The sequence below is a fragment of the Stegodyphus dumicola genome, chromosome 8 (genome assembly GCF_044657685.1).
Source record: "Stegodyphus dumicola isolate Sdum_Otavi_A_Nest chromosome 8, ASM4465768v1".
NCBI lineage: Eukaryota > Metazoa > Arthropoda > Arachnida > Araneae > Eresidae > Stegodyphus > Stegodyphus dumicola.
In genome coordinates, this window is record NC_140775.1 from 113,410,915 (window position 1) to 113,431,746 (window position 20,832).

Below are 20,832 nucleotides of genomic sequence, written 5' to 3' on the forward strand. Positions count from 1 at the left end.
CTGCAAATTTCGCTGTGATACTGAGATAAGAAATCTGGGATAGCAAATTTATAACAATGACCTCAGGCATCATCAAGAACTGGGATGGAGAGCTATTGGGAGACTAGAAGCAGGACAAAGTCAGACAGAAGTGGCCAGATGGCTAAAAGTAAGTCCACCTGTGGTTCATAGACTTTGGCAAAAATTTCGAAGCCACAAATTGGGCATCAAGGAGGTTCAGCCAAGTAAGGCCAACCACTACGACCAGCGATGTCCGATATTTGTCGTTACGCGCATGAAGAAACAGAACCTGAACTCAGATCCTCCCTTGTTGCGGTCACTGGAAGGTTGGTGTTAACAGTGAGTAAAAGGCTTCACGAAGGAGGTATGTAAGGAATGCGACCAGCCATTTGCGTACCGCTCACGTCATGTCATAGAAGGGAACATTTGAAGTGGGCACGTCAACATATCCACTAGACAGCTGATCAACGGAGAACTGTTCTCTTTACGGATGAGTCCAGGTTGAACCTCCAAAGCGACAGTAGGCGTTATATGATTTGGATGGAACCTGTTATCATCCATCAAACATCCGTGAAAGAGGAGCACACGGAGGAGGCTGTGTCTGTGTTTGGGGTGGTATTTCTCTGGGTGGATGCGCAAACCTCCATGTCTTTCCCCATGGAACCATGAATGCTGAGGAAATGATTATAATGCCTATGCCATGAATGCCTACAGAAATGACATTCTTGATGCTTATGTGCCCTCTTATGCTGGGGAAATACGTGATGATTTCCTGCTACACAGGACGACAACGCTAGACCACACAGGGCTCGCATCTTGGATGATTATCTTCAGCAGCAAACAATTAAGTGTACGGAGTCGCCAGCTCGATCACCAGACTTGAATCCTATAGAGCATGTTTGAGATGCTTTAGGAAGACTTATAGCTGCCTTCAATTCTTCTCTTTAGACCCCTGCACGCTTGCAACTGCTTTGCAAGAGCAATGGCTCACACTTCCTACTGAAATTAGAGACTGCACGCTTCTAGGAGAGATCATACTCCATACTGAGAATTATTTTCCTACACCAAATTGACACATTCGATTTGTTCATTTTATACATACGCTAATTTCTATAACACCGTAATTTTCCGGTAATTTTTTTTTTTTTTTTTTTTTTTTTTTTTTTTTTTTTTTTTTTTTCAGGTCATTTTATCCTTACTATTTATCAATATCGTTCGTACTTTGGGTAAGTTTCATTAAATTTTACATGTAATTTTTTTAATAATCGTCATTTTTCCTTAATTAAGGATAACCAGTGTATTACGAAACAGTTCCGATCAGAATCGTTTAATATTTAAGCAAATAATAACCAGAATTCAAACTTTTATATAACGATCTATATCAATTTACGACGGCGAGTTTAAAACCTGCAATATTTTTATTTTTAGTACAGGAATATTTCAAAACAAACAGCAAAACTTCTAAACTTCGATTTCAAAAAGGCTGATAAACCATGCTCCATCGAGCTTCCATATCAAACCAAGATATATGTACTCCTTGGTCAAACTTGCATATCATACGCAGCCGTTGCCAATACAAGCGTTGAAAAATATATGAATCATAAAATTCTTTTCATTTTAACATTCGATACCCGATTTCTGTCGATCACATTTAATTGCAATGTTGCTTACATTTAAATAATGAAAAGTGGGACGAAACGTTACGCTTTACTGATCTGCAGAAATTATCTTTTCTCTGAGATGACCTTAATCCGGGTGGTACTTCGTCTTTCGAAATCAGGTTTCTTTCCGCTTGTTCCATCCCCACGTGACTCATACCACCCCTTGATTATTATTTTGTTCAAAAATAATCCCTACATACATAATTCTACAATTGGACGCCTTTCTTTTTCATTATCCGTCTTGTCTGCAGATGCGAACTTCAAAGGCAAGTCAAAACTGGTAAGATTTTTTTTTCCCCCCTCTTTGTGAACTTCGCAGATGATTATACAACTGAATGTCTGCCATTTTGTTACCACCCGTGATGAATCGCCTGTCTCTCGTCTGGAAAGAAGTCATGCAGAAGCCAGTCTCTTCTTCCCCTCGTTACTAGCCTGGAAATATTTCCACGCATATCAGTTGTCATATCGTTTGTTATGCCGGCGTTTATTCTCTGGTGTTTCGACTGGCAGCAGTACGAGTTCTCTATTATTTTTCGCTCTTCAGCTTTGGGTATTAGTTCCACTTCCAAGGACACTTTTTTCAAAACTTACGACTGTTAAAAGTACATTTGAAAAGAAGTTGGTAAATTTATATGCATTTATATTTTCTGCGAAATTTAATCGTTTGGAAAGGAAGGGGGGGGGGGCTTGAACGCACAAGACTTCAAATTAAGTAGAAAGAAAACAAAAGATCTTACATAACGAATAATGGTAACATTCTAGAAACATGCGGCATGGAAGATAAAGACGTTTCATGGAATGGCGAAACTTTCCAAATCAATGAGGATAATCATATTAGGGAAACCGGAAAGTAACCTCGTAATTGTGCATACCAACATTTGTTTAATACATAGCATTTGACTACGCCAAAGTTGTGCAAGACATTTTTTGCAAATGAAACTGATTTTTTTCCCTCATTTTAAAAATATTCTCGTTTGAAATGTTAACCCTAAAACCAGAAGAGCCGCATATTCGATATTGCATGTTATTCAAGATCCGGAATGGTAGTAATGCAGCAAAAGTTATAAGAAACTTTTGTGATGTTTATTCAGCAGCATTACACATGGTTTGCCGAAAGTGGTTTGCTAGGTTCAGATCAGGTAATTTTGATCTTTGTGACTGGCCTTGATCAGAAAGTTCAATATCTCTTGATAATGATGTTTTACTGACAGAGCGGAAACATGTTCGTGTCAAACGATCGAAGAGTTATCGGATAAGCCTAACATACCTGCGTCAATCCTTTGAAAGAACATTTGATGCACACTGGTAAAGTTAATAGAGATGTTAAGGCTCGACACCCTATCAAAAGGAAACAAAACTAATCGCTCAGTCATTTGTAATTTGTTAGCGATGACATGAAGCAGTATATTAACGAGGAAATCATTCGGAAATGATACATAAAAAGTTATAAAAAGAAGAAAGACCTCTACGTTGGAAATTGGTTCATCGGTCCGTAGCTCTTTAAAGATAATAAATAGTTAAATTTAATACAAAAAATTCGTTAGACTCATTAAATTTATCAAAAATCATTCGAAACAGTCATTAAGTAGATCCATGTAGTAAGCCCATGGTCTTGAATCAAACCACGTGTCTACGATTAACTTAACAGATGCTAAGCCATGCAATTTTTTGGAAACATCTTGTATAATTAATAATGGAGACATTATTACGCCCTTCACCTTTATAAAATTTATATTATGGTAAATGTTCTTACGTTAGAATTTAGCCAAATCTTTCCAAAATTTCTGAGTCATGTTAAGTAACACATACATTCCACGCAGCTTAGATTAAATAATTGGAAAATACTGTTAATGAACGAAATGTAATAACTTAAATTTACTTTTCATGCAACCTCGTACAGTCTGTTCTCAGCGTACAGTTATGAATACATAATAAATGTTCTCAACAAATTGTACCACTTAACAGCAATAAATGCACTTCTAAAAAATCTGAATTTTATTTTTTAACAATATACCCAATTAATATAACTTATTTATTTAATTATTTATTACTATTTATTATTAATTATTACTATTTTATTATTAATTATTTATTACTTTTTGAGTATTATTGGAATTTAAAAAAAAATTGAACGCCACATATTCCAAAATTTCTCTACTAAAAATACACAAATAAAACTTAAAAAAGAGCCACACATCATCGTACAACTGTACTGAGACAAAGAAAATAATTGAATAACTTATCAAATGACTATTCTGGCCGGAAAAAGCTTCAATTTCACTTTCAAGAAAGATATATATATATGCATTATCGTTTGTTCTTTCTACTTTACTTTAAATTATATATATATAAACCCACCACCACCTCGAAGCAATAAAAAGCGATGGAATGAAACTACGGTGGAAAGTAGTCTGTTTCGGGTGTCTTTATTTCGCTGTTGCCAACTTCCGAAAAGAATCTAAATTCGAAATGAAACAATTCTACTGTCACGGATGGAAATTTCACAGAAAACTGAATTAAGGTAGATCTTTTTCAAGGGCTTAGCTTTGACGCGAACTCTTCAAAATCTACTTTTATTTAATCTATATCTATTAAATCACAAACCGAAGTACAGTCACAGGGAAAGTACTGACTTCACTAAGGGCAGAAAAAAATAAAAATGAAAAGTATTGTTCTTTACTATTTCTAATTCAAGAAAAATTTCTTCTGAATATTTTTGCCCCTTGAAGAAAAGGTTCACTGCAATCTACTCATAACAAAAGCGTAATTTTCATTTACATTTAAATTTCCAACTGACATGTCCATTTCCAAAAATTTTATGAGAATTTAGTTTCACTGATGCCACAGCTAACAGCGCGATAATAGTTAAGTCCCCAAACAGTAATCTAAATTACTGCTTTTCATGACATAAGACGCTTCGATAGGTGAGATAATGGTGCTGAGGGAACTCGGCACAGGAAAAATTAAATTCCGCATAATTTTACTAAAAAGGGCATATTATCGAAATTAATATAGGCTGAAATTTTATATTACTTTAAACATTTCCTAAATTGAAACCGTGGATCTATAACTAATAGTTCAAAATATGTGTAACTGCATAAGCTTTCAGTTTACTTATTTCAAAACTGTAATACAGACGTAGGCTATCTGGTTACGAGGAAAGATGCTTCATCGTGGGCATTCTAATGAAATATGACTCGTATTTAAATTACACGTGAAAAGTTATCAAACATCCATGTAGCCAGCCGCTTCGCCGAGGTTCGAATCTGGGCATAGCCACTAACGGTCATCGATCTTATGAGGCTTACCGGGCTTTCTGAAGCAACCTTTACAATATCGAATTTATTAAAATATGAAAATCTTTTTGCTTATAACCTGGTGAAATATTTTGTCCTTTTTCTTTGCTTAGGCCTTCCTTTATGTGAGAGTTTTCAATTATCAGAATGGCTTCGAATTGCATGCTATTATTCTAAGACTAAAATTGATTGGACCATTGGAATTCTATTTCCAACGGAAATGAAACAGAATAAGTTGGACTAGCACCAAAAATAACTGAATCTTTATTGAGAACAATATATTTCCGATGTATGACACTGAATCATCTCTGCGTTGTGAAATCGCAGAATTACGAAGCAAAGGTTTCATTACACACTTTCAAACGCCTTAATCTAAAATGAATAAAATGGAACATCAGTTATCCATTGCACTTTAGATCGAGGATGGTGGATGGAAGCTTCCATCAGATACATAACAATTCCTTTCACCACCACCCATAAAAAACAATCAATATAATAAAGATGCATTTTTAGCATTATATGTTTTAAAGCAATGATGGAAATCAAGAATACGACTGAAAACTGCTCACATTAAAAGTACTCAGCTTACTTATTATTATGCAGAGTAAAAATGTACTACAAAAATAAATCTAAAATAATTTCTATGTACCCTAAATGCCTTCTGCACCACTCTAGCTCAGTTATATAGCTTCTGCTATCCAAAGAATGAATTTTCTACCGCAATTTCATGCATTGATATACAGAATTTTTACATGCATTGACACATACAAGCTATTCTCCAGCAAATTATTCACAAAAATCACTGATGGATGGCTTATGTTTACTTAACTTGCACAGCAGTTCTTAATGTAATATTTTCATTTATTTCACTTCTCCCCTTGTGGATTTATTATATCCATCAGATAATAGAAACCGCCACGTTAAATAACTGATTATCAAATAAATTTTCATTGTTCTTAATTTTACTAAAAATGGAGAGGCAGGTTAGAAATTAAAAAAAAAAAAAAAAAAAAGAGAGAGAGAGAGGAAGTCAGACAGCAGCAAAAATTTTACGCCTTATTATCAAATAACTTGCTAACAAGCATTCCCTGAAAAATAAAAGATTCAGTCACTGAGCCGGATCAAAGTGATATGGCACTCCACCGTCGCACAAATACTGGCATTACCTGATACAAATCTGAAGAGATACTAATTAATGAATATGAAATTTCGATGACAGAGAAAAAGGGAGAGGTTGTTATCCTTTCGTGCCAGCTTGTGACCCTCGCTTCTGAGACACGGCACGTGAGACAGAGGCAACAACCAATCACTTCCTCTTATTGTCCGACAGACGCCTTTGCTTCCTGCTGGGATGTTCCATTAGCAACATGTGCGTGTTTGGACAAAAATCTTCTGGTTTTACACGAAATAAAATTTTGGTATCTCAAAAATGCAGAAAAAGACATAAACACAAAGTTGGACAGCAGTGCAAAATGTTGGGGAAGAAAAAAAAAAGCTTATCTCATTTTGGAAAAATGTATGGTTTAGAAGGGCTTTGCGCGGTAAAATCTGTTCTTTACAATGTTCACGAGATTACGCACAAAATTCAAAAGTATTACAGAAATGAAAATTGCAAGCAAAGTTTTTAAAACACTTTAATGGAGACATTTAATTCTATCTCACCGTGCACTCTTAAATGAATACGGCAAAGCAGACGAAGCCTATTTTCCTACTGGAAGGTATGGCTTTGCATATTTTTGAATAATGATTTGTATTTGCGTTGTTACACATGGGGAAAACTTCACACCGTTGCCCAGAATTCGCAACCGCGTCGAGCTATGACCAGTGTTCAGCGATCTTAACTCTTTAACGCATATAAGAGAAGTAGATAGGTCAATCGATACTTCTCCTCCCCAGAAAAATCTAAGCAAACAAGTTAACAAAATTAATTTATTCCAAGCTTAGCTGTACTTCATACATCGATAAATATTCACACAGATGGCACCGCTACAAATAAATAAATGAGCTATTACAGTGATTTGACATCGGTTGGATCCACTACATACACTGTCACATCAATGTGAATGTAAATAAGCTATACGCATACATTTTAATTTGACGGACATTTATCTCGGTTTTAACTCAATTTATAATTATTATAATTACTGACCCATGGCTTTCTAATGAATGTATATTTTCATACATTTTTATAATTATGCATAGCGCACAGCACCGACCAAGACCAAGAGCAGTCTGCCCTAAATTCCTTATTCACGGCAATGCAAAGGGCTTATCGTGCAAATTTTTTCTAGTGCGCAACTGAAATGGCTATTTACCTTAAATGTCTCCCATAAAGGCATTCACCTCGTGTAGGCAAGAAGCCCTACAGTCCTTCTTATAATCAAATAATCGCCCAATAGCATAAACAAACATTCATTGTAAATGAAGAATTCTTAACCATATAGTTGAAAAACTGCTACTGCACACGAGCGTTCATTGGGTTCTTAACATTTTAAGAACTTAGGCTCAAATCCTGGCAAACGGGTTGGTTGCATGGGTGTTTTTTATTGTTCTTGCTCACGTACAGTACGAAGACCTAATTCCTTTAATAAGTATTTTGCAAAGGTATCTTTCACTATCTTTGCATGCTTAGCCGTATTCGATTAAACAACATTTTAAGATTTTAAATTTGAAATAAGAATCCTAAAACATTTTAAGATTTAAAATAATTAAGATTTAAAATTTGTTTGGACAAATATTTTACTGAAAAATAGTACTTTGAATCCGTTGCGCGTACAATCGTACATTTGCCTCCCCGGATTCCATTAAAAAAATTGAAATAAATATACGATTAGCACCTTCTGATCTACAACCCATCATTATTCCTCAGATGTATTTCTAAATCCTAACTGCACAAAACTGCCACTGGCAATATGATATCTCACCCAAAGCAATTCGGCATTTCGGTCAATTTTGCCCTTATTATATTCCTTCTTAGCGTTTATGAGATCATAATAAATTCCTATTTTCTTCCGATTTAAGGGACAATTTCCAAAAGATAACAGGGACTACCAATAGGCTGCTATCTTTTTCAACGGTAATATAAAAAGAATTTAAATTTTAGATAGCTTAGGACTAATAAAACGAGGCCGAGTTGACCTGCGTTATTAGTTTTTAATTTTCTAACCTATTTCAAAAACTAAATATATTCCATTTTTATTTTCAGAAAGTTTTCCTCACTTTAGAATCCATGACCTAAACTTGTGACAGGTTGTGACGTCAGTTCTGGGTGATATAGGACGACATCTCGTGAAAAGAAATCCGAATAAAGAGCAAAAACTTTTCTTTAAATCTTTCCTCGGGATTATACTTAATTTCTTCTCATAAAAGAAAGAAACAGAAGGCGGTTTACAATGCGGAACTTCCTACTGTACTCTAAAACTTCAAAAAAGAGTTTACGGTTACATTTTTTTAAAAATTAAACTTCGATCTGATCTATCTATATAGTCAGATTCAAACACTTAAGCAAAACAGTTACGACAGACCGACTCGAACAAACTTCTCTTAATTCAAGATACAGAATATAAAATCACATAAATAAGCTACTATTCAGAGTAACTGGGGCAAACCAAAGAGAAAACAACTTGTCACGCCACAAATTAAAGCCAAATGAAGATTTATTTAATAAAAAAAGACTTATCTAAAAAGACTTATACAAGTTGTGCATATTTTTCACCAGATCGCTAAAGCATGGGAGGCTTGCAACAAATATTTTTTGCTTTTTTTTACGCCACTGCCCAGGCTTCCGTCCTTAGGTCATACCAATCGGACGCCTGGTAGGCAAAATCTACAACCAGCAGCCACCACAACCAGGGTGGACTGCCTTTGACAAATAATAAACAGCAAATTCTTTTTGCTTGGACAAGAACATGAATACGAGCTATTTTGCAGTGTTACGCTATGGCATCGGCATCCCTCCCTTCCCTTTGTGAGCTTTGAACTAATCCAGCGATGCGAAGGACATTTTTTCAGGACAATAAATTTGCGTAACAAACATCATACGATTTGATTTTAGGTGGTAAAGAAATGGAAATTTCCAAAATTGATTTTCTGGAGAAATCTAATTAATAAAACTTACAGATTACAATTTTTTTAAGATCTAGTTTTCAAGTTACTTCTAAATTTTTCATCAAATATGCTTCAGTGCTCAATTCTATTCGTAACCGGCATCTTGATTTTGTTAATTGAAACAAAATGATTACCGTACATTCACGATCTGCGACAGGGTTTGTCAACCTAGGTTTCGTAAGAAATATCTAAGGATTCCAGCTGTAGTTGTTTTATCATATGAATAAGGTACGAATTTTCTAAGAAATTAATATCATTATATGATAAATTCAGCATTCTAATATCGAAAAACTGGTTCTCTGGAACATAATTTATTTACAGTCGAAAATTTTAACATTCAATACATAACGAAGTTTACAATATAACTCACAATATACCGCATAGTCACATGACATTAAATTCACGACAATATTTTTCATTTTACTCGCTCGCAAAAATGACTTCGCAGTGCATCAGACTTAAAAGGGGAGGGAGTAAAACCCCTTTTTATACTTTAATTGATGTTAATGATTCTAGATCTAAGTAGTATATTGCGCAGCAAGATGATAAATGGCTCACAGCCAAAATTTTTCCAATTAGATTTCTCTACGACATTCCAGAACGTCTGTTTGCTGATAACAATATATCCGGCACTTAATTTCAGAATAATTATATAACAAGAAGCAAGCAATAGAATGAAAATTTGCTGATCAAACGAAACATAACAATTTTGTTTTTACATTAATTATGCAGTAGATGTATCTAAATCCAGAAGAAGAAGAACGATCAGCAAAGAGTCATTCACAAAAATTTTTAATTAGGCAAAAAAACAATCTAGACTGACGTAAAAAAAGTCCATCAATTGCGGTAGACTTGGTCTCTCTTTTTCACAAGTTTGGGGGGTCTGATCCTGAACAAAAGGGACGACCTCACTTCATGTTATTTTATTTAAAGCTTCCCTTCCCTGTCCGTGAAAAAATGGAGCGCAAGTTACTTCATCACAGTTAGTTTCTGTAAAATCTAAACCAATATAAAGTTGCTGCTTCGCGTAAAATAATCCATATCCCCTTAAATTCGGATATCACTCAATTAGCAAGAACTTATTGGATTAGAAATATTTTTATTAATATGGTAGAGGTCTTATACTTGGTTTAGGTTAGGTTCTTATGACAAAGTATAACAATCTGCTTCAGAAAGAATTTGTGTAGGTCATTCAAACGCCTCTAGTCTGTATTTCCATCATGTGTAGAAAACCGCGGAAAACGCCCAGAAGCTTAGCCAATTCACCACAAATCGAACTTTATACCAACTACTAGTGTTCATCGGTTTTATCAACTCCACTGCTGAGCTATATGTTTATAAAAATTATCAATTACAGAAAATGGATGCATTATTAAACGGTACATATAATGAACAATTTCTAAGACGACCACTTAAGATTACACATAATTTTGATCTTCTCCATGTGACTTGTGTTAGTAATTGTCTTTAGACCCGAAATCTGCTTTCTTGACCGTGGGTCCCGGGGTGCGTAAACATATGCCCTGAACAAGTGGTCAGCTTGTCGCAGGACCCCCAGTGTTTAGTTCCCAAGCGAACTTCGTACTCATTTTATCGACCCAAGTGATGGAAACCAAGGGATGAAAGGCTGAGTCGACCTTGCCCAACCCGGGAATCGAGCCCCGGACCTGTGGTGCTGCTGCACGATGCGCCAGCCACTGCGCTACCGAGCCTTATTTATGCTTTCTCAAATACCATTGGCTTTCGAAATTAATCATCAATCAGAATTGGCAATTTCCCCGTGGCGTGGATTTTTAACGCTGTAGGAACATGGTGTAACGAAATATAATGCAATGTTATGTGAGCAATGGAACGATAAGGCTATAAACATTAATGCCAATATAAAATACATTCCTTTAAAGTAAAAAATTGCTATTAAAAAACTCGATTTCTAAGATACGCCAGTACCTAAGCGTAAGTGCTATTAGAATGCTTATCTTGCACCTCACGAAGCTAGCACAGTTTTGAAACGCTTGCTCATTTTTTCCCGGTTTCTCTTCTTGATCCAAATAAGGTAGAAGACGATAATTTCATCATCATCTTTAGCGGGCTCATTAGCAAGTTCCCAGCGGCAGCATCTTACCCCCCCCCCCCAAAAAAAAACCTCCTCTTGCGGTGTAACAAATAGAATGACGTATAAATTAATAAAGCATCCCTTTCTTCTCTGTCTGTCTTTGCTCAGTCGCGGTACTTCAAACTTTGATGTTCTTGTTCTAAGAAAGAAGCTCGTATTAAATTACTGGAGAATTTTTGTTAGTTTTATTATGTGTATGTTATTACTATTTGACTATTATACTGTCTAGAAAGATTCTTTAGATATCTTAATAAAACAGTACATAGTAGATCGAAAACTCTGCGCAGTAAGACGCGTATTTTTGGGGTAGACTCATTTTTTAAGTTCCAAAAAGATTTAAAATTCAGAAAATCGGTAATACACACAGTATGAATTACTTCTTAAGTACAATTACATATACTAAAATTTAATGCATTTTATGCCGAGCAGTTTTAAAATTTTTTTGTCTAAAAAAGATGTTGTACTTTTAAATTTAATACTAAAATATCCAGCACTTTTACAGTTTTAAGAATTTTAGTGCAATTTTAAATCGAAATATGCAAGGTTTCCCCAACGACTAAGCATGTTTTATAATTAACAATTACGGCGCGATACTTTTATTTTATTATTTTTGGCAAACTACTTGACAAAAACTTCTTTCGGCAGAATGAACATCGGGTATAAATTAAAAATGCATACAAACCTAAATTTAAGGTAAAAAAAAGTCTGACAAAGAAAAAAAACTCCATCTCGTGAATTCTTACATCAGCACGCAAAAACCTGGCGCGTCGTTATTTTTGTGAGGGTTATTAAATTCGAACTTTTAGCATTTCCTTTCACATTTTAGTGAAACATTTTGCATTTCTAAAGCTATTTGTTGCTGTTTAAAGACCAACTCTCGGAACAAAAGTTAAAAAAATGACAATGATAAAATAACTCATTTACACCAGGAAAAGAAATGCTTTTCTGTTCATCCACATGAGGAAGTAAGGAAAACTTATTCAATGCTGAGGAAATTCGTGACTGAATACAGAAAACGCGCAGCAGTTTCTTTTACAGTGCTCAAATATACAAAATTATTAAAAAAAAAAATAATAATAATAAATAAAAAAAAGCTGCTTTTAATGTGGAAACATAAATAAGTAAAGTTCAATGCAGCACGCAATATTATTTTCTCTTCCTGAGGTAAACCGTATGAGTATATATATATATATATTGCAATCTTTATTCTTTGCATTATTTATCGTCCGCCATATGGATTAAAAGGTTTATCTTCGTGAAACTTTCAGAACCTAAACAGTGCGGTAAAGCCATTTTCGACTGCCCTCACGAGCTTTGTCGTAGCTAAATAAACCAACCAAACCATTTTCGACTCCCAGAACATTTGGTTCAATTATAGAAATAGGACTTCCAGTCATTATTTAAACATAAAAAAATAAATTCTAAATGTAATAATTTTCTTAAACTGATGTTATATGAACTTTCCTTATGTGTAAAAAGAAAATATCTGATGTGGCCATCCCATGACTTCCTCATACGGCCTATTCAATTATACGCATTTTTTGTTATTATATTCAAACTATGCACATTTCATTTAAACTTATTTCCCCCCCCCCGAATTATTGTAACTTAACTTGTTTGTTATAACCGAGCCCAATGATTGTGAAAATAAAGCCGGGTAAGGACTTTTAAGCCGGATAAGAGGAGTGAAATCCCTTTTATAATCAATTCAGGAAAAAAAAGTATCCTTTATTCTGGCCGTAAGTACAGACGTCATGCAAAAAAAGACCGTCAAATAGATTTGGGAACAGTCAAAATGGATATTTCCGTTGAAATACGATAGCCGAAAATTTTGGCGATTACAATACTTCCTTTACTTCCATTTATATTATTCCTCAGTTGAGTAAAATTAACAGCAGCTCGATACAAATAAAACTTTACGTATCAAAATACTTCGGCCCTTTTATCCACGTTGACTAGAATTCTTTGCTGTCCGTAAAACTATACTGTGAATCCCTAAGCATGACTAAAAATATTGATAAGTAGTTTCCTTTCCATCATTAATTAAAAAGGGCAAAATGCACGAATTATTACTTCCTTTTTCAAACCATAGATAATAATTCTATCCGAAGTTTGAACTTCGGAATGTTATACGGTGTTAAAAAAGATATTCTGTTAAGTGACATGAAGGTCAAAATATTCTGTCTATAGTGAAAACAAAATCCCAGGCCGGCGCTGTTTCCACAAAATTCTAAAAATTTTGCTGCCCGGTGCAGACGCGCCGGTTGCATTGGCTCTGGCTCCAATCCTCACAAAGTCCGCTTAAAATAAAAAAAATCTGAAGGCCTTTCGATTTTAAATTACGTAACGTTTTGTGTGTTATCTTTATTAAATATCATGTTCTTCGCATTTAAGCCACATAAAATGCAGTTTAACAGCAATATCACAAAATATTTAAAAACAGCATATATTTAGAATTTCCAACACACAGTCTCGCGCCTGGAAACAAAAATTGTTTTTTTTTTTCGAAATGTGCTCACTTTGAAATCGTTGAGTTTGTTAATCAAAAATTCTTTAAAATTTTACAAAATTTGAAATAGGTAATAAAACAAATTCGAAATTCGGGTTTCCAAGTGCCCATAATTCGATTGGTGGATTACGTTATTAAAAATTTGATGGCTCTAGGTACTGTTGTTTTTTCACAGTGTGAGAAACATTCATGAATTCACGCAGATTCTTCATTATTTAGTTTCTTTAAATATAATACATGGAGATAATATTTTGTGGCAACAGTTTGAAAAGTGAACTATTGCAGAGAGTGAAACGACGCAAAATGCAGTTTTGAAACAATAGCCCTTTGGGTCTAAGGCCCCTTTTGGGCTAAAACGATATACTGTTTTTGCTATGCAGAAGCCTTAAAAATATGCATGTGCTCTGAAAATAAATTATTTTCCAAATGCACAATACTTTTACTGATAGTTGCTGTTTTGGGCTACAAACAAATTTTAATACGGGGGCTTCAGCTTCAAAGTTACATTTACTTATATTATTGTAAATTTATTCTACCCCTTCTCTCACACACAACAAGTTTTATAAAAAATTAGTCATTTTTTTAAAAATGTTTACGGAAAACCTCGATTTCAATAGCCATCTTTTTACATGGTTTTATTTAACTTCGGTTTCTTTGTGTCAAATCTTAAATTAAGCTTTGTTTCTGTTCCACGATGCCGATTTCCTTAAAATTTTTTACATGTATATATTACCGATGACAAATACAGTATTCTGAGACGATTCCTTCCCCCTCAAAAATTCGATCTTTGAAAAAATTAGCCTTAAATTCACATTTTCTTTTTGACGATCAAACTACATATCACAGTACTTCGATCTAGCATCCACAGATATACTATAGACAGGGCCGTAGCTAGGGAACAACTGAAGAATTTGCGCCCCTTTCTGTATGCCAAGAACGGAAAACATTTCATTAAAAAATTTTGTAGCATCAATTTGGCGCCCCTTGGATGCTGCGCCCTGGGACATGTCCCCCCTTGCCCCACCCTAGCTACGCCACTACATATTGAAATATATTTTGCAAATGAAGGTTGTTTAATATTTCTAACGTAATTTAACGAATTTCGGCACCTGTTCAAAACTCTTTTGATCACTTTAGATATCATGCGATTGTTTACAATCCTGAATTTTTATATTCAAATACTCAATCCTTCATTATCAGCAGTCTCCGATTTTAAGTAAGGATGAAATCGAATTTTTAAAGCAAAGAGAAATTTAAATAAACCAAATGGGAACCTATGCAATCGGATAGATGGGAAAACATAACGCTATGCATATTATTACGCCGACTAAAAGAAATAATCTTTCTATTTCAGCAGCAGAGATTTTCTCTATAATTTTTTTACAGGCTAAAACGGAAAAAACACAGTGAATTCTATCCTGGCAGCCACTTTTGAAAGTCAGTAAATTAATATTTCTTAAAACGTAAGCAAATATCAGCTCTTAGCATAGCCTTTCCGAGATCGCTTATTTTCACAGAAGACCAAAATTCAGATCCTTGAAAGACGATTTGGCACTTGATTGCGTTATTTGGATTACGGCAGAACACGCGAGGGCAATCTTTGTAAAGGAAAGGATGCTTTCGTGGAAGCCAATTTAAAGAAAACTGTCTCGTAATCCACGCAGAACTACCCAGAGTTCAGCGATTTTGCCACAGCGGCTAATGTACGCATATCGTCTTAAGATTTACCCATGCCTAAGAAGTCCATTCACGGTTCTAGCTACGAGTCCCCTCCCCCCCCAAAAAAAACTCGGTTTTAATACATACCTTATTTTTTTTTAAATAATAAAATGCTCATAAAAGAACTATTCTGGGAATATTAGCAAACTTGTAAGGAACAAATGGAAGGGTATATAAGTGACATACATCAGAATAATTACATTGAACTCAAATTTCTGTTCCTACACAGGCGCCCTTGAAGCTGAATCACCTTTTAACACGAACACCTTTTGACAATACTGATTTAAAATGGACCATCATTAGCGGTCCCGCGATTTTATTTTTCGTCATAAACGACCAATGTTAAAGCAAATTTCTACTTTTCTGCTTTTCAACGCGTTTTTTATTCAAGAGCCGAAGATATTTCTTTCGAGCTCAGAAAGACGATTTTTTATTTTTGAAAAAATCAAATTAACATTATTAATCCAAAGTTGACTTTTACTTAATTTTTATATTTGGGCTATCACCCAAATCGGTAAAACATGGCCAAAAAAATCACAAAAAGCACAGAAAAGGTTGAGAAATCCTAGGAACAATTTCTAGGCATATGCAATTTGTTCTTTTTCATATCTCTTATGCAGGAAATGAAATAAGTTTACTACAACAACGAGCATTTAAATACAAATCAAAACTTACCAATCCAGTCCACTTCCAAAGGTGCGTTCCAACAAACCATACCAGTAGTCTTCATCTCACTGCATGTCTTGGGCCAGTTCAAGGTGACTCAGTTTTGGGCAATATTATTTTTGTACTTCCTTTTATGCACTATCTTAATCTACATTTTACACACATGCGGACAGGACAATGAACGGGGCCGAGGGCATTGTCAATTACTGCAGCAACCTTGGGTGGCACACACACATTCAGTCGTACGCACGATGAATTAAGATAGTTCTACATCGGTGCTTCTCAAACTTGTTATTAAACTTTCGTGATAACAAAACCAGAAACTCCCATGCAAATAAGTAATTCGTATTCACAGCCAAAAAAGCTGACGCTGATTTGAAAAATTTTACAGAAAATTTAACATTTAAATCAGATACTTAATTTTATACAACACTTATGATTTTAAGTGGATAAAATGAAAATGTCTTGTTTGAATTAAACTTTCGTTTCTCGGCCATGTAATCCAAGAATGATTCATTCAAAATAATCACCAGCTTTCAGTCACAATTCTTCTAAAAGTTTTGTTCACAACACTATTGATGTTAAAGTTACGCTCATTAGTAAACTTTCATAATAATTAACCAGGAACTCTTAAGCAAAAGTGATCGCTAATATTTTTGTGCTTAAACAGTAACGCTCTACATGCAAAAAATTCTACTATTAATTTAACATTTCAAAGAGTTTTCTTAACTTCTCATAATTTTTACAGTTAAAAATACTGTTTTCCTTTTTAAATAGACTACCATTTTTCTAGACAAAATAATCCAAGAATTCAAAACATTCAACTTTCAGACACAATTTTTAAATAACTAACCTATCTAGACTAAGAAATCTAGAGTTTGTTAGCAAAATCCTGTGCTAGATATTCTTATGGAAAGTACTTTCGTTAATATTACGTGTAAAAAATAAGTTACTTATATAACTCTTAGATTAGACGTTTAATTTCACAATACGATTTTAAGACATATATTTTCAACTATATGGTACGTTCATTCTCCAACAAAGTAGTCTAAAAATGATTTCTTTCAAAATATTTTCTAATTTTAAACCACGATCTTAAAAGTTTACAACAGTTTCGACGAATCACAGTAACACATAAAAATCAAACGTCACACTTTTAAAATAGGAACTTCAGTTTGAAAACATATATACCAAGCGTTACTCCCGACGTTGATGCTTTTTTTAGAGTATTTCACACAACAACAAAATTTCACGTAATAAATATATCACCCCTAAAGTGCAAAAAGTAACACAGTTGAGTGTAGCAACGAACCACCCACAGGAAGTTCAGCATGCGAAATAATAAATAATATTCCACAGTAGACTAAACTATCACTTCTTTTTTGTTGTTATGATGTTCAAATTGAACATAAAACCAAGCTGAGAAATTTCACACTATTAAAATTATGCTTTTATAATACACAAAATACAAGCATACCACGTCAAACAAGAACTATACGTTGTTGCAAAAAGAAAAGCATATAATTTTATAAAATAAAACAAAACACGATGGTAAGTGGATGGAAAGGGACACACCGTTCTTGCCGCTAGAAACTACAGCCTTTTCTGATTCTCTCAAACTCAGCGCTACTGACGCTTTCAAGAGCATTGGGTTTGTAGGAACAACAACAACAAAAAAAGGTGTAGAGTTCTGAACGCCAACTGAGCTTTGGCGAGACTTTGTTATCAGTCTGCACGCCAACTTCTGATTTCGCGTACAACTTTTATGAATGAACCGAGGGAAAAATTGAATGATATGAGCAATATACGTTTTCTCATAAAACAGAATATTTTTGAGAAATTCGATTTTTGCAGTTACAAAATAATACTTTTATAATGAATTACAATTAAATCACTGAATATAGATGCGGGCCAGAAAATTTGTCCCCGCCCCGGAAAAGATAAATGAAACTGAATAACTGAATAAATTATAAAATAATTAAACAAATAAAAAACTGAGAACTAAGGAGGAGGAAATTTTTAGAGCGATCTCTGCGATCATATCATAGATTACATTTTTTTCTCTTTATCTAAAAGACAAGCTAAATTAATGACACACCATTAGTTAAACATCCACATAAACATGGTTTTGCAGAGTACAAAGCAAAGCGCAATATGACAGTACTCGAGAGTTCTTAATCAAAATAAGTAGGGGCAGAAAAAACTATCATTCGGACAAAACATAAAAAGAAAACTTTCCAATTGAATTTCCAGGCGATCACATTATTAAAGAAGCTGATATTATCCATAAATTGCATTCTACAGATGCTACATTTAGCAATAACTACGCTTAACAACAGCTAATTAAGAAGCTAACTGAACGATGTTATACAAGTTGCAGGGGCAACATTTCACTGTTTAGCCAAGATACAAATTTTGTATCTAGTAACGAAGGTAATGTTTTGGAGTAGTTAGAAACAGTAACACTTGCATTTAGATGTTAATAACTACAGACAAAATTAAACATTGAATATTAAGACTGAAAAAAATTAACAAAGAGGTCACTTAAACTCCTTAATAAAACTTATCGATAGAGCTTTTATATTACATATTTTACTTTTTCATGAATAAAACGGCTATCTTCAAACTATTATTAATACTCATTAGTCAAAGTGATAATAACACTCAAACTGACGAACTCTTCCCTAGGTAACCAAACGGATTACAACCCTGTACACTGATAGTTTCAGTACGGTGAGCTCCACTACTAGGCGAATGGCTAAGACGGCTGAATATCGGTAGTTTGACCAGGGTTCGAACCCAAGTAAACGAATCGGTTGCGTGAATGATTTTTGATGCTCCAAAAGCCAGTTTCCCTTAGAATATAATCCCCGGAAGTATTCCTTTTTTTACATAGATAGCCCTCGTATGCTTTCCCACATCCCAAAGCAGTCTGACTGACTGCATATGGTTTTTATGCTTCCTCTTCTTGTCTAACATGATTACCAGCTGACTTAAATTGCTAACTTAAATTTTATTTTAAAAATTTCTCTCGATTTTTTACTTAAATTAAGGGAAAAAAATTGCAATGAAGAATACATTTTTAATTCTTAAATAATTTTTATTTCAGAAAATAAATTAAAAATGGAAGAATGTTTAAACTGAAGTAACTCGCTAAGGTATTGAACACTTACCTTTTCATTGTCTTCATCAATAACTTAATAAACATTGTTCTGGATTTAATTCTAAGTACACTTTTAATTTTTATTTAAGTGACAGCGCTTTTTTAGCATTTTCCTGTTACATATCTTGAATTAACTTAAGCAACTTCAATAATTTATTAATTTACCCAGAATAATGTTTTTTTATAAACGCAATAACATTAAAATTTTCAAAGCAATAAATTATATCAATGAAATATTAGAACAAGTTAAAACTGCAATTAATATTTCCAGTTTAACAATCCTTTAAATACTCTGGAACACATTTTAACAATACTTTGGTTACAATATCAATGTGAATACGACGTTAGTTAATAATGCATGAATAATACGTTAAATAATGCGTGAATAACATAAATATTCAACGTAATTAAGTATTAATGTATACACATAATTTTGAAGAAAATTCTCTTTCAAACGAAATGTACACCTCTTCTGCAATTCTTTCTCCCCCTTTTTTTCTCCTTCCCCCTTCTTTAAAATTTTGGTAATTAAGGTTTCTAAGCGTTAACTAATCATTTTATAATTAAATTAATTTTTAATTAATTAATATAAACATGCATCCATATTCAAATTTACACAAAATTCACGTGGAATTTAAATTTCAAATTTCTTCATAATATTAAGATAAGTTTATCGATACAGTAAATTTAAATTAGTACTTTTAATTCAAAATTTACTCGGCGAGATATCAAATATTACGTTCCTAAAAGCTTAAAACTATTTATTACATTTATAAATTTAGCAAAGATTTTAAATTAAATAGTTTAGATTTAAACACGTCGATTGAAAATTTTTACTAATCAAATCATAATTAAGAAAAAAAATGTTTTATGTTTAATCGCCACAGTAAATTCAAACAAAGGGGGAATAAAATACACTGACACACGGAGGAAATTAATTCATTGATAAATTACCACAAAATAAACATTCTAAACTTTTTATGCTCGCCTACGAGCTATAATGCGCCAAATATGGGGTAAGCTCTCTATCAAACAATCACACAAGGATAGAAAGGACGGAAGTTAACTCCGAAACGAAGCGAGGGAGAAAAAAGTGGTTCTCCTGGAAAAGCAGGGAAGAGACAGCCTGACGAAATCCCTCTGAGCAGATTGGGTAACTGTAAACAAAGTGAATAAGGTCAAAGTTACAGAAGATTTTCACCCCATCAGGGTTTAAATTTCAAGTTTCATTAATTAATGGAGATGTTACAAGAAGTGGGCGATAAATAGCAGCTAAAGAGCAGAGGTCGGTGATTTATTTAGAGGAAACTGGTACTTTTGGACCTCCCGTTTTCACACGCCACTTCTACATTGATGATTCATAGCATCTACTCTGACCTAGTATATATAACACATCTCAAAAAGCCCCTTTTCTTTAGGTCTCTCCTTACTGTACCTAGGAAAGAAGGGAGAATACCGCAATAATGAATAAGAAGCAGGAGAATAACAGTTCAAAGGAAATGCTTCTAAAAACAATTTTATGAAATTTATATAACTGATGGTATTAAATAACTGATTCTGACAAAGTTGTGCAGACTTTCTTACAGAAACTGTTTCTA

General features: G+C 33.8%; 1 protein-coding gene across 4 annotated transcripts in view; it reads right to left on the reverse strand.

The window, feature by feature from the left end:
• LOC118186720 (SLIT-ROBO Rho GTPase-activating protein 1-like) overlaps positions 1-20,832 on the reverse strand; it is a 480,238-nt gene that overhangs the window by 123,701 nt on the left and 335,705 nt on the right. Inside the window, exon 1 of one of the 4 annotated variants that reach the window (XM_035356853.2) lies at positions 16,081-17,640. The exons of the other annotated variants lie outside the window; for them this stretch is intronic. Within the exon in view, the coding sequence (XP_035212744.1) occupies positions 16,081-16,135 (55 nt within the window). The 5' untranslated portion in view covers positions 16,136-17,640. Of the gene's footprint in view, positions 1-16,080; positions 17,641-20,832 lie in introns of those variants that run through there. 4 annotated transcript variants of the gene reach the window in all.